General features: G+C 38.3%; 1 protein-coding gene across 1 annotated transcript in view; it reads left to right on the forward strand.

Annotated features, from left to right (window-relative positions):
• The first annotated feature begins 12,337 nt into the window (after positions 1–12,337).
• Positions 12,338–15,541, forward strand: part of Sptlc3 (serine palmitoyltransferase long chain base subunit 3) — a 119,655-nt gene continuing 116,451 nt past the window's right edge. The window contains exon 1 of the mRNA XM_028883590.2: positions 12,338–12,748. Within this exon, the coding sequence (XP_028739423.1) occupies positions 12,632–12,748 (117 nt within the window). The 5' untranslated portion in view covers positions 12,338–12,631. The remainder of the gene's footprint in view (positions 12,749–15,541) is intronic.

A 15,541-nucleotide genomic window follows, 5' to 3' on the forward strand; every position in this document is an offset into this window, starting at 1 on the left:
CACATGCATAAACACACGAGCAAGTATGCACACTTACACCACACACACACATACATATATGTATACATATGCAAAATAATATATGCCATATAGTTCTGTTTATGTAGCATCAGGCAGAACTCATCTATGGTAATATGAATTAAGACAGTGGTTTCCTTAGAGTTGTAAAACTTATAAGTGGGACAGGGAATGAAGATGTCTAAAATGATAAGAATATTCTATACCTAGATCAGAATGGGAGTTCCATGTGCATTTTTTTTTTATTTTTTTTGGGGGGGTATTTCTTTTTTTTTTCCTTTTATTTTATTTTATTTTATAATGCCATTCAGTTCTACATATCCACCACAGATTCCCTTGTGCATTTATTTTTTTAAGTTGATTGATCTATATATTTAAACTACATACTTTTGTCCATGTAAATTAAATTATAACAAAAAAGTGCTAAAAAGTGTTTGGGATGCTCAATTTCACAATACAGATTTAACTTATAAAAGCCTTTAAAAATGTATATATTCAGGCTGAAATGATGGCTCAGCAGTTAAGAGCACTTGTTGCTCTCACAGAGGACCTGAATTCAGTTTCCAACACCTATATCAGGAGGCTTACAGCCACCTGTAACTCCAGCTTCAAGGAATCCAGTGTTCTCTTCTCACCTCCATGGGCATCCACACACTTGTAGCATTTACTCACATAGACATACATAAGTAAAACTAATTTTAAAAATCTTTTTTAAAAAATTCAAAAGATTAAAATATATAGGAAAATTATTTGGCTCAAAATAATTCTCTCTAAAATTAACTATAGAACTATAGCTAACCAAAAAAGTGAAAGATCTCTACAATGAAATTTTCAAAATATTAGAAAAGGATATCACAGAAAACACTAAACAATGGGAAAAGTATTTCATTTTCCTGGATAGGCAGAATTAATAATGTAAAAATGTCTACACTACCAAAAATAATTTGAAGAATCAATGCAATACCTACCAAATTTCCCATGTCATGTGTCACAGATACAGAAAAAAACATTCATATGGAACCACAAAAACCATGAACAACCAAAACAATCCTAAAGAGTAATAATAATGTTGGAGGTATTATAAAACTTGACCTCAAATTATACTGTGGAGCTATAGTGATAAAGACTACCTATTACTGGCATTTAAAAAAAGACAAGACAAATAGGCCAATGGACTAGAATGAAAGATACAGAAATGGCAAAGCTATGCCCACTTAATTTTTAGCAAAGGAGGCAAAAACACTTTGGAATAAAGATAGCATAATCAACAAAGTGTGATGGCAAAACTGGATTTTTACCTGCAGAATAGTAAAATTTGATACACATCTTTTGGCTTGTATAAAAACCAAAACAGATCAAAGATCTTAATTCAAAACTTGAAACACTAGCACTTTCAGAAGAAAACATAAGGGACACCATTCAAAGTATTGGGATAGGCAAGAACCTTTCAAAGAGAACACCGACCTCACAGGAGCTAACCCCAAGAACCAAGGAACAATCAGCATAGTTAGCAGCCCACAGAATGGGGGGAAATCTTTGCAAGCTACCCTCCAGAACTTACAAAGAATTGCAGATATTAAATGCCAAGGGAATAAACCTGCCATCAACATATGGGTAAATGAACTGAATAGACAGTCTGTCTTTTTTTTTTTTAAATACAAATGGTCAATAGTTATTTTAAGCAGTGTTCATTATACATGGCCATTAGGAAAATGCAAATTAAAACTCTACTTTGAATAAAAAGGACAAGAAAGGCTAAATATAAGGGAATGAGAAAGGACAGGATGACTCTGTTTCCCCAAACCAAATTGCTGTGGATATTGTTCTATATAAATAAAACACTGATGGCCAGTGACTAGGCAGGAAGTAAGTGGGACAAGGAGAGAGGAGAATTCTGGGAAGCGGAAGGCTGAGGAGAGACACTGCAGCCACCGCCAGGACAAGCAGCATGTGAAGATGCTGGTAAGCCACCAGCCACGTGGCAAGGTATAGATTTATAAAAATGGGTTAATTTAAGATATAAGGACAGTTAACAAGAAGCCTGCCACGGCCATACAGTTTATAAGTGATATAAGCGTCTGAGTGATTATTTTATACGTGGATTGTGGGACTGCGGGGCTTGGGAAACCTGGAGAGAAGCCCTCCAGCAACACCCAATCCCTCAGTTTCATCTGGAGTACTGCAATAGAACACCAGCTGCAGCCTCCCTTTCCCACTAGCCACGTCTCCTGTGGATCCCTCAGACCATCCCCTCCTACCCTCCCTACCCCCCATCACTCTCTGCTGTATTCAATACCCCAACTCCAGCAGCCATCTCTTATTCAACTACAGGTCATGCCAGCCAGAAAACCAGATAGACTGCCCACAGACCGCCCCCACCCCATTCCCCTAGACCCAATCATTCAGTTTTATCCTTAACACTGCAAGAGAACACCAGCTGCAGCCTCCCTTCCCTCCAGCCCACATCACATCTCCTGTGGATCCCAGAGACCATTCACTTTATAATCTCCTCACTGCCTTATCCCAGCCTCCAACACCAGCAGGTATTCCCTGTGAACACACCAGCTGATTGGCCAGGAAAACAGGAATCACACAGCCACCACACTCTCCAAAAATGAGAAAACATTCTTAGGTTAGGAAATATTATAGGTCAGCACCTAGACATATAATCATCCCAAACCCAGATGCCTAGACACTAACATCACCAGGATAAAAATACAATCAATATCAGCCATGGAAATATGTCTCCACTAAAGGCCAGCTATCCAACCACAACAGGCTCTGAATATTCCAACATAGCTGAAGCACAATAAAACGACCTTAAAACTAACTATAAGAATGACAGAGGTCCTTAAAGAGGAAATGAATAAATACCTTAAAGAAATACAAAGAAACACAAACAATTGAAAGAAATGAATAAATGCCTTAAAGAAAGCCAAGAAAATACAAATAGTTGAAGGAAATGAAAAAAATTATTCAAGACCTGAAAATGAAAATAGAGGCAATAAAGAAAACACAAACTGAGAGAATTCTGGAAATGAAGAATTTAGGAATTCTAACAGGAAGTACAAAGGCAAGCTTCACCAATAGAATAAAGGAGATGGAAGAGAAGATCTCAAGCACTGAAGATACAATAGAAGAAATGAATACATTGGTCAAAGAAAATGTTAAATCTCAAAAAATAATCCCTGATACAAAACATCCAGGAAATTTGAACACCATGAAAAGACTAAACCTAAGAATAATAGGAATAGAGGAAGGAGAAGAATTCCAGCTCTAAGCCCCCCCCAAAAAAAATATTTTCAACAAAATCATAGGAGGAAATTTTCCTAACTTAAAGAAGGAGATACCTATAAAGATACAAGAAGCATACAGAACACAAAATAGGTTGGACCAGAAAACAAAGTCCCTTGACCACATAATAATCAAAACACTAAACACACAGAACAAAGAAATAATATTAAAAGCTGCAGGAAAAAAGGGAAAAAAAGACACCAAGAACCAGAGACTAGATAGCCAAGAGACCTAGGTAAAACCAAAAAAAAAAAAAAAAAACTTGTCTAAATAAATAAAATTATTCCTAATGATACTCTTACTCATAGGTCAATGTAAACAGAGGCTTTTCTGTCCTTCCCTGTCCCATGGCCACTTGTAAATAATCATTTAGAGGCTTAATATTACTTATAAATGTTTGGCCTATTGCTCAGGCTTATTACTAACTAGCTCTTAAAACTTAAATTAACTCATTTCTATTAATCTATGTATTGCCACATGGCCGTGGCATTACCAGTCTGCTGGCACCTTGCTCCTTAGGTGGCAGGATGGTGTCTGTCAGACCCCCAACCCTTCTGTATCTCTGCTTGGATTTCCCAGCTGGCACTATGCTGCCTTGCCATCGGCCAAAGCAGCTTTATTTATTAACCAATGGGATCAACACAAATTCACAGTGTACAGAAAGATGTCCCACATCAGATCAGTGCTTCATTCAGTCATCATCAGAGAGGCTGCCTTCAGCAGCAGAAGGAAACAGGTGCAGAGACCCACAGCCGACATTATGTTCAGAGAGTCTAAAATGGAGGTCTCCATCAAATGCCCCCCTTCAGAGCTCAGGGAATCAATACTGCAGAACAGGAGGAAGAAAGACTCAGACTCAGGAGGAAGAAAGAGTCAGGGGGGATATAGGATACCAGGAGGGCAAGTTCTTCTGAATCAACTAAACAAGGCACATATGAATTCACAGAGACTAAAGCAACAAGCACAAGCCCCACATGGATCAGTACCAGGTCCTCTGCACATATATTATAGCTATTAACTTAGTATTTTTATGGGACTCCTGACTATAAGAATGAGTGGGGCTCTGACTCTTTTGACTGCTCTTAGGCCTCTTTTCTTCGTGTTGATTTGTGTGTCCAACTTCAATATGAAAGTTTTGTTTCATTTTGTTTTATTTTATTTTCTCATATTTGGTTGCTATCTATTAGAAATCTGTTCTTTTCTAATGAGAACATGAAAGGAACAGATACAGGGGGTGGGGGTAGGGTAGAGAACTGTGATGAGTAAAGTAAGGGGAAACTGTAATCAGGATATTTTATATGAGAAAAGAATCTATTTTTAGTTTAAAAAAGAAAGAAAAAACTGAATGCAAGTAAAGGCATTCATGTATATGAAAGAGTATATAATACTAGATGCTTTTCTAGTTCTAATTCTGTTATGGATTTTTTAGTTTGGGTTGTAGACAAATGCATAAAATAGTCAATAATGAAGTATAAAATTTAATGTGAATCTCCACAGCTTCCATTCTGAATGCCTATTCTAACTGTCTAGAAATTCATTGAGATGTATAGTCTTTGGTCTACTTAATTTTGGTATATGATGTTTTTTATTTATTTGCAATTTTTTTTTAATCCTGGCATGATCAGACACTGGATGGCCTGGGAATTGAACTCAGGTCCTCTGGAACATCAGTCAGTGCTCTTAACCACTGGGCCACCTCTCCACCTCCTGCAAGATTTTTTTATGATAAAGTTTATTTAAAAACAAAATTAAAAGTCAGATTGTGGTGGTGCATGCCTTTAATCCCTCAGCACTTGGGAGGCAGAGGCAAGTGAATCTCTGAGTTTGAGGCCAGCCTGTTCTACAGAGTGAGTTTTAGGACAGCCAGGGCTACACCTGTCTTGAAAAACCAAATACATAAATAAAATAAAATAAGTAAATATAAAAATATGCATTTTCAAAATCTCTAATAAGAATAATAGACTAAAGAGGCCCTTTGTTACTCTTCACAAATCTAAAGTTATTAGAAATAACAATGTGGTCAGCAGAGTAACTGTTCCCTCATTTTTCCATACCCCAATAACTGGATCTTGTGAATATATTACCTTAAGTGACAAAATGAGTTTTAAAAAGTGTTAAACAAATGACACAAAAATTCAGTTAGATTAGGATTTTTGATAGATCTAATTCAATATGAAGCTATAATTAGAAACAATGTACAACACAACTGTCAATTACTAAAAGATTAGCTGTTAAGTGTTGTCCCCACACCCAGTGAAGATATTTGTGGGAGATAATATATGTCAATTATTTTGTCTAAGCATTCTACATTACAAGACCCATCATGATGCATACTAAAAATAATTGTTAATTTGTACTTTATTTCCTAAAAGGGGAATTTGATTGATAAATCTATGATCAGAATAGATTATCCATATAATTATACACTTCAGCCTTTTCAAACATTTCTGGTAATGTCAATCAGAAATTTGTCACTGAAGAAAAATAAAAATATGTGTCATTGCTAGTTTGAAGGTGAGAGGAAGAGGTAGTGGCTGAGTGATTTGAATGGCCTCTTAAAGATGGAAAACCCAGGAAAGCAGATTCTCCCTGGAGTCTACAAAAGAGAGTAAAAAAATCTCATTGAGATGTTGATCTTAGACCAGTGAGCTCCATTTACATTCAGATCAAATAAATCTGTTCCTCATGGAAGTGCTGAGCATTTCATTTCTATTTACCATCCCTTGCTAACTAGGAATAGAAACAGATTCTTTTTAGTAAGTGTTGGAAAAGACGATTCATTGGTTTCATTTTCATCTACATACAAAAGCTGCTCTAGAAGACATTTCAGGATCTATCCATCATTCCAATTGTAGGTTTCTATATGATGACTCAAAGTTGATGATGTTCCTCTTCAACTCAGATTGTAGACACTCCTATGTAAGTCTAGTTCACAGTTCTATCTTATGAGAAAACATAATAGGACTTCCTTTTTCCAAAAATTCTCTGGGAGTTTATTAAAAGAATATGTAGAATTTCCATTTTAATTTAATTTAATTTATTTATTTATTTTACATCCTGACCACAGTTTTCCCTCCCTCCTCTCCTCCAATTCCCTCCTCCCATGTCCCCTCTGCTTCCCTCCCCTCAATCCACTTATCCTCTGTTTCTGTTCAGAAAGGGGCAGGCCTCCCATGGGTATCAACAAAGCATGGCATATCAAATTGTAGTAAGACTAAGCACCTCCCCTTGTGTTTAACCTGGGCAAGGCAAACCAATATGATGAGTAGGTTCCCAAGAGCCAGCCAAAGCATTAGGGACATTCCATGCTTTCAATGTTAGGAGTCCCACAAATAGACCAAGCTACACAACTGTCACATACGTGTAGAGGGCTTAGGTTGGTCCCATACAGGGCCCCTGGTTGTTGATTCGACTTTGTCATACAACTCACTTAATCTTCAGGATAAGCTGGAACTGTATACCCCCAAATATTGTGCACCCTAATAAACTTATCTGGGGTCAGAGACAGAACAGCCACAATATTAAACATAGAGGACAGGCAGTGGTAGCACACGCCTTTAATCCTAGCATTCCAGAGGCAGAAATCCATCTTTTCAAGGATACAGCCAAGCATGGTGACTCACGCCTTTAATCCCAGGGAGTGGTGGTAGAAGGCAGAAAGGTATATAAGGCATGAGGACCAGAAACTAGAAGCATTTGGCTGGTTAAGCTTTTAGCTGGTTAAGCTTTCAGGCTTTGGAGCAGCAGAGACCAGCTGAGGATCTGGCAAGGTGAGGTAGCTGTGGCTTGTTCTGGTTCTCTGATCTTCCAGTTCACCCCAATACCTGCCTGGGTTTGATTTTATTAATAAGACCTTCTAAAACTCCCTCTACAATAAGCCAAGTATTGATCACTCCAAAAACCCAGTTGGACCTCAAACCAACACATCTGCTGGACTATCTAGAGTACATTTGTTCTAATTTAGGTTCATGCACATAGTCTCTGAAATGAAGATTTGGGCTCAAGGATTTTCTTGGGAGGTGTTCAAAATGAATTGGCAAGTAAAACAAGGAAAGGATGCAAGCTGATAACAGTTTCAAAATATTGTTATTGCTGAGGGCAACTGGCTGCAACCCCACTGGCCTTTATATGAATATACGTCAGAATAGAGGGAAATAAAACAGAGATGCTTTACTCATGAATCCTGTGCTTTTTGGCACAAGTCAGATGCCATCAATATGAAATCCTCACTACACTTGGCCCACACTGCACAGAAAAGGGCAACTATGGTCACATGGCCTGACCAGGTACAGGAAGAGATAGAGAGCAGATAACACACAGTAAACTGTCTCTCAAGGACCTCTAGCCAAGCCAAAAGAATCGGAACAAGATGTGGATGGAACCTGCAGTTGGAGCCAGGTTGTATTTCAGGGCAACGCTGTGAGATGATGAATGTGTATTGTATATAATCTTCCTAATCTTAGTAGTCCACAAAACCTGGAGATATGAAAACTAAATCTATCTTGATCTTGATTAGAAGCTCTAAACCTAAGCTGATTAAAAGCTATAATTTCCACCTGATAAGTGCCAAATTAATGTGATTACTTTTTATTTTCTCAAACAAATTCAATGACTTCTTGGTCAATCCAGATTTAATATTTGGTCACATATAGTTGGCATTTTATGCTAATTGTGTTTAAACCTTGGTGTTGAGGCAGATTGGGGAATGAAATATCTACACTCTCAGAATTTTTTCAGACTTAATTTTTCAGGAAAATTGAGTTCTATGTAGATTTATGAGTCAACACTGAGATGTCATTAATTCTTCATAACTATTTAGTGGATTACAAGATGTTACTGCATCAAAAAGGCAAAATAAAGTATTTATTCATTGTTTGGTCACAAGTGAAATCTTTTAAGCCCTAACAATCTTTGTTATTTCTTTCCTTGGTGGCTAATGTTCCTCAAATCTGTATCTTAAGGGGAGATATCATGGTATACACACTGGTATCTCTCACCTTGAGCCCAGATATTTTTGAGTTCATGACCTACTATTATTGCATATTATTCTTGTGACTTTGAGAAGTCACTTAATCTTTTGAAATTTTAGTTTTCATATCAGTCTTACCCTATCAAATAGATAAAAATAGAATTATGAGATAAGCAACAAATCTCCATTGACTCAATTCTATACAATTCTAACCACTCATTTTGTTCATTCCCTGACAACTCTTATATATCTAAGAGCTTCTTCAGAATATACCGAGAAGCCTTGGAACATCTCTTTATTGTCTATCTGCACTCTCTTATCTTCCCTTGTGTCTGTTCCATTAACAGAGTTGCTTAGAAGCAGACTTCTGGGCAAAACAAAAGTCCCACCAGAGAACATAAAACTATCATTAACTAGCTTTGATTTTGCTGTTCCCCACTCAAGGATAAGTTTACTTAGATCTGAAACAATGAACTATATCTTAAATAGTAGATACACAGGCACTGCTAAGTCTTAGTTCTTAGAGAGAAGGAAACTGAGGGTCTTTGATTAAATGCTGCTGCCTGAAGACACAGCAAAAATGAAGTGGGCAGTAACTATTCAAACCATTATCAAGTTTAATGATTAACCTGAAATTCACTTCATTACTCAAAAACACTAAAACCTTGCTAAGTATTTACTGTGCTTACTGTTAAACCTAAAATATCCACTCACTTGAGCAGAACCTCACATTTACTTTGATAGATGAAACAAAGCAATGACCCACCACTGATTACACTCCCGTACTCAGTGCAAAGGATTGGTGAGCCAAGGTGATTTTAAGCATGTGACAACATATATGCATTGCTGTATGACATTTAAAACAGAGAAGGTTTAAGAGTGTGGATGGGGGAGGAATAGCTCAGTCAGCAACGTGCTTGCTGTATTCAAATGCTGATTACTTACATAAAAAGTCAACACTGGGAGGCAGAGACAGGGAATCCTTAAAGCTTAGGTGCACAGAGAGACTCTGTCTCAAAAATCTAAGGGACATTAACAACGGAATACCAAAGTAGACAGGGGAAAGCTCATGAGGCTTTAACCCTTGCACAGAGAACTGTGGGTAACTAAGGAATGCACAGAGCAGAATTAGTCTTCTCCAGGAACTTTCCAATATGAAACGGTCAGGATATATGTGAGCAACATTATGCAAACTGAGAAGGTTACATTTAGAAATATATATGCATATGCACACACATATGTGCATGTACAACAATTAGTGAGAAAAAAGAAGACAATAATTTGAAAGAAAGCAAAGAGAAGTATATGAGAGGGTGTGGAGGGGGAAACAGAAAAGAGAAATGATGTAATTATAATCTCAAAAAGAAAGAACAACTAAGTTGGAAGGAGGTTAAAGGCACCTGATACTGACCTCTGTCCTCCACATGCACCTGCACACACATGAACACATATAAACACGTACATGGGTGCCTCCACACACAAGCATGCAGGTTCAAGAGTGAGAACTTGTAGTAGATCTCTCTTAAAGGTTGATTCATGGTTACCAAATTTGATAGATGGGAATAGAGGGAAACTTAACATGCTTTTGAGATATTTTCTTTACATGTGGCCTTTGTTTCCTTTGTTTCCTTGTAGAAAGAAAATATGAAAAGGAAAGGAAGGAAGGAAAGTATAAAGAAAATAAAATAGAAATGTAAAAGAGGAAAAGAAAGAAAGAAGACACCCTCTAAATTGTTAGTTTTATCTTAAAATCCTTACTCAAAGCATAGTGTTACTGGTTGTGGATACAGCCTCATGATAGTCACAACACGGGCACAGGCCAGTTCAAGTCTCAAGATTGGGCCTCCAAAATCCAGATCAAAATATTATTACTAATTCTGTACAGAACAATAGAACTCAGCCAAAATAACACAATGTCTTCACATTTTCTTTCTGGGTGGCATGAGGCAGTCAGTCAGGTCAACCATAATCTGTACTTTCTCCTACTTCTTTATCTCTCCATTATGCAAAATTTAGTAGGAAACAAGCCAGCAAAGACTTAGTGCCCAACACACACTGTACCAGCCTTAGAAGAAAGAGACCAGTAAGAAGTTCGTTATGCTCTGATGACAGGGGTTGGGACAAATGCAATAAAAATTCTGTGGTGGAACACACTGGGCTGGACATACACTTTGAATTAACTCAATATTATCATTCTACTCATGCAGGGATAGGAAAAATGGGGATTCTTGCCTGAAAAATGTGGTCACATTATTGTTACAATTAACTCTTCTAGAAGTCACTTCATTTTGGAGAGAAACAAATCTTAAACAAGAGAGTTTAGATCCAGGATATAAGACTCTGGCAACAGATGTTATTTCCTCTTATTTTTGTTTTATTTCTTTGCTTGATTGTTCATTCATTTGTACTATTGGCCCAATAAGTGTACTTCATTTTTAGGTACCTGGTGTCAAACAGTCTTGATTCTGTGTAAAGACAGGAAAAGGAGCAATCCCCTCCCTGTTCACAAAGATTCACGACTGACATCTCTATGCTAAAAGACAGTAGTATAGTAAATTAACAAGAAAAATATAACAAGTGTATTAAATTATATCTTTATATGACATAGTTACATTCAGATGGATGAATAAAAGACTTAAAGTGGATTCCAAGGTTTATGTTACTCAATTTATACTCAATTAAAAAACTGACCTATATATTCAGTTTCTTCTTAGTCCCTTAGTAGAGCATATCTCCTCCCAAGTACAGGACAGGACACCTGAGAGAGTCATATGGTCTACTACCACACAGAGTATACCAGAGAACTTTATGGTAAGCTCCAAAACAGCAAACATGAGGATAGAGTTTTAGGTTTTATGGCTTGCTTTGTGGAAGGAGGCTAAATTGCTGAGACTCATCTCAAGAGCAGAACATTGAGTTTCAACATTCAGAAAGATCAGAATATGGTTCTGGGAGGGGTGGAGAGACAGAAATAGAAAAAAACTTAGGAGAGGGTCTCAACGTGTAGTTCAATCTGGCCTGGACCTCATTACGTATTCCAAACTGTCAAACTGGCCTAGAACTAGCAACCCTCATACCACTAGCTCCCCAATAGTGGGATCACAGGAGTGTGCCACCATACCCTAGAATGTTACTCCTAAGGCCTTTAGTTTCAGATAGGATTTTCTGATATCAACCGAGGAAAACCACAAAGGTAGGCTCAGCAATACTCAGTGGGCTGTAAATGATTGGTATTACCCAACAAACCACAGTGCCCTTTGATGATCAAGGGAAGAAACAGACTTCTGATGACTGTTGTATTGAAAGAAGAAGGGGTAAGGAGTAAGCCAGAGATGATTGTGGACTAGAACCCTGTGGTCACCATATGCCTCACAACAAAAGAGTCAGTGGGAACTCAAATCCAAGTGTCATATCTTACTGCTCTACGTATGCTAATTCACCAAATACATTGTCTCATTTTATAGGCAGAAAAACTGAAACATAGAGAAAGTAAATGGCTCCTCTAAGGTCATATGATAAAAAAAATGATGTATTTCTGGTAAGAATTAGAATGTTCTGTTTTACTGATTTCTGTCTGTCTTGAATTTTTTGATGGTTGTATGGTGCATGTGTTTATATGTGGGTTATAATTATTGCTGCTATGATTTTAACATTTAACATGTTAGGACACTGACCACTTGAATCTTGTTACTTGTACAATTCAATGACATTACATATATACTCATCCCTGTTCAGTGACTCATGACCACAAGCTTCTCTCTCACCCCAACTGAAACTCTGTACCCATTAGACAACAGCTCCCCATTCCCTTGTCCCTTCAGCCCCTAGTAATCATTCATGAATGTTATTTTCTAGTACAAAGAAATCTTGATTTATAAGCTTAGCTTACAGTGAAAAAATAACTAAATGTGAAGGGAAGAGGGTGATACAAGAAGGAGAAAATTTTGTAATCAGCCCTTCAGCAATGTGTACTCTGTGAGTGTGCTGTGTATGTCTTTAAAAGTCTCTCCACCTCTCAGCCCGCCTCCTCAGTGTGTGTCCCTGATATTTTCTGTCTCCAGCTTTCCTCTGCCTCCGAGAGCAGTTTACAGAGCAAACTTCTTTGTAGTTTCAGAAGCAGGTTTGTTGCCATGGAATCCACAGTGCCACTGGAATAGCCTAGTAAAAGGTAACCACTAAAGATTCAGTCAATAGATAGACTGTGGTTCTTCTTCTGGAAAAGCCTGACTGGTAGGATTCCTTTAAGGGCTCAGCCCCAAAGTCCTTTATGTCATCACTTCAGCTACTTGAAAACTGAAGCTCCAGAAGATCTCTGAAAGAAAACCTGCTGGGCTCAAGCACTTCCCACCGATGGCCAATCCTAAGGGTAGTGCTGTTACTAATGGGACTGTCCACAATCCCAAGACTCAGCACAGCAAATGGCAAAGCACTGGCTGTGTGAAAAATGGAATCCCCAAAGAAGCCCAGGTAAGAAGCTATCTCCTACATCCTTAATCTGCATTTTTCATAGCAACCCATTTTAAGGCAGTCTTTTCTCAAAGTTTCTCTCATGAGATGTTTTACAGTGTTGACTCTGCACTTCAGCTAATATTTCATCATGTGTAGCTGCTAAAAGCTTAGATGTGGCTATAAGGGAATTTCTTCTCTAGACAAAAAAAGATGCATACAGAGTTACAAGGTCCAAGATTCTCTAAAATACAGACTCAGAAAACTTTTCATTTACTCTCAAGCATTTGGGGGGACAAGACTGTGAAAGACCAAACTCTTTAGCCTACCAAAACACTTGCTACACTCACGATGCTTCAGAAGAAAATGAGAAGTGATGGTAAATCTTGCTGAGATCATGTGATAGATAACGCTTGTCCCTGGTGCACACGCAATGCCTTTCTGATTGAAAGGATTTTTTTCTGGTGTTTAGCAGAGCATTGTCATAGCCCCCAGCCTGATTAGAGGCTGGAGTCTCTCTTTGAAATTTGACCATCCGGTATTCCTTTCTAAAAACCACTCCGGGAAGTGTAGCTTTGGGTGTCCTGCACACTGAAAGCAAAGCAGCATCTTTCAAACAGACTTTCCAGTTATTTCCATTTCACATTTCCCCCTCTTTTTGACCCCCTGCTGTTACAAAGTATTTGAGGGGATGTGCTAGGAAAGAGAAACTCATGAAAATATTCAAAATAGTGTCTCAGATCCGTGAGGTTCTTGAAGAAAAACAATTGTGCGTGTTGCATACCATGTCAGGACTCTCTGGTCTGAGTCACATGGTGAGCTAACCTGCCTTGAGGACAGACTTGAATAGACAGATAGGCAATCTTGCTGTAGGGAATTGGCAAAGCTGTGCGTGGAACCCCATGCAATCCTCCCCTAGTTCAGTCACCCTAGGGAGCCAACCTCTGGCTAAGGGAAGTGTGAGGTTGTGCCAAGCACCTAGAACAGAGAGAGCTGGCTGGGGCCAGGCCTCCATGCAGTGAATCAAGTTTGCATGTCCAGTTGGAAGGGGCAAGGAGCACTCAAGAGCCTGGCTTGTGTGGTAAAATGGTATGGTCCCCTAAACGTATCCATCTCTTACCAAAAGACACTGGGAAGCATCTACCAGAAATCTCAGGCTGGAGCAAGATGTAGACAAAGGGCATAAGAGAACTCACAGCACTACACACACATCATACACTCAGATCATTGCTAAGATGCCCCTTGTCCCTGAAGTACCTGTTTCCCTAGCCACTGTTTACCTCCTAGGTTATTTTCATTCTTGGGTATCTTATTTGACCATAGATGCCTTCAAAATGAGTTTTCCTTTTCTTTACTTACCTTGGTTTCATAACTGCATTCTAGTGTTTGAAATTCAGAGAGTAAAGAGAAAAGACAGCCATTCTTATGTAAGGGCAGACCCTGCAGCTATATAAGTGTAACTGTACAAGACCATAACACACTTAGTCACGGGAGCTTCTTTAGGCACACAGTGTCACTGCTGTGGCCTTTCCCGACAGCTCTTTCTGAGGAGCCATCCAGATCCTGTTTGCTACGATATATTTAGATGTTCCTAAGTTGAAATTGGCTTCCACTAAGAGCCTCTGTTATGTCTTAATAAATATTTCCCCGAAATAATAAACTCTGCTGAGCTCATAAAAGAATGAAGCAAAAAGGACCTATTTTCTTCCTCTAAAGTATAAATAAACTTGTCTTTATTATCATGATCCTCGTTAAAACTTTTACCTCATGGGCCTCTCAGCAAGCTATGTCTTAACCAACAGTCTTGCCTATTGGCAAAAGCAATCCGTGAGAATTTGTAGGCATCTGAGGTCAGTGATCTTTCAAATGTTTTGATGGGACTAAAGTATCATGGGGCAGTGCCTCAAACCCTACCAGCTCCAATGAAGATCCCTTTGGCTTTTCTTCTGTTTCCTTGTACTCACACAGAAATACACTTACCACTTTCACATACCAGCTACTCTGTAATAGAAGGTTAGCAAAAGATTTCCCAGCACAGCAAGCAAAAAGTAAACACTGTTAGGTAGTTAACTTGGGAATGTCCTCCCCTTTGTTCCAATGCAGCTCGGTGTGTTTTCTGTGATTCCAGTATCAGCAGCCCAACCTCACAATTGACCAGGAACCCGAACTTGTCCACTTTGGAAATCGTCTAGTTTCTTTCTTGAGCTTTTCTGATCCTTAATCCTATTGCCTTTCTCTTCTCTTTAAGCCCCATTTGCCCCAGGGATAAACTGAAACAGGATTTCACACTGATTAAGTCCATTATTTGTTTACTTCTAAAATGTGTCCTGTGTTCTTGTGTCTACTAGAATACTATTATCCAAGATAATTGATCCTCCTGCCTCACAAGCATATCCATGTAAAGGTTGGAGTGCTCTTGATGCCCTTATTTTTTATGAACTCTATTTCTGAACAGTTGCAAAGTTTTCACATTTTTGACTGAAAGCAGTTAATGCAGAACTTGAACAATTCATTGTTTTAAAAGTTTCTCCACAAACATAAGCTGTTCTTCAATTATTTTGTTTGTTTGTTTTGTGTTTGTTTTGTTTTGTTTTTTGTTTTTTTGAGACAGGGTTTCTCTGTGTAGCTTTGTGCCTTTCCTGGAACTCACTCTGTAGGCCAGGATGGCCTCAAACTCATAGAGATCCACTTGCCTCTGCCTCCCAAGTTCTGGGATTAAAGGCATGCATGTACCACCACCGCCTAGCTTGTTCTTCATTCTTAATTTCATCCTTTATAAAATCTCCTGGAACAGATATAATGCAGACAAGTTCT

Source organism: Peromyscus leucopus, chromosome 4 (assembly GCF_004664715.2).
Source record: "Peromyscus leucopus breed LL Stock chromosome 4, UCI_PerLeu_2.1, whole genome shotgun sequence".
In the NCBI taxonomy this organism is placed as follows: Eukaryota; Metazoa; Chordata; class Mammalia; order Rodentia; family Cricetidae; genus Peromyscus; species Peromyscus leucopus.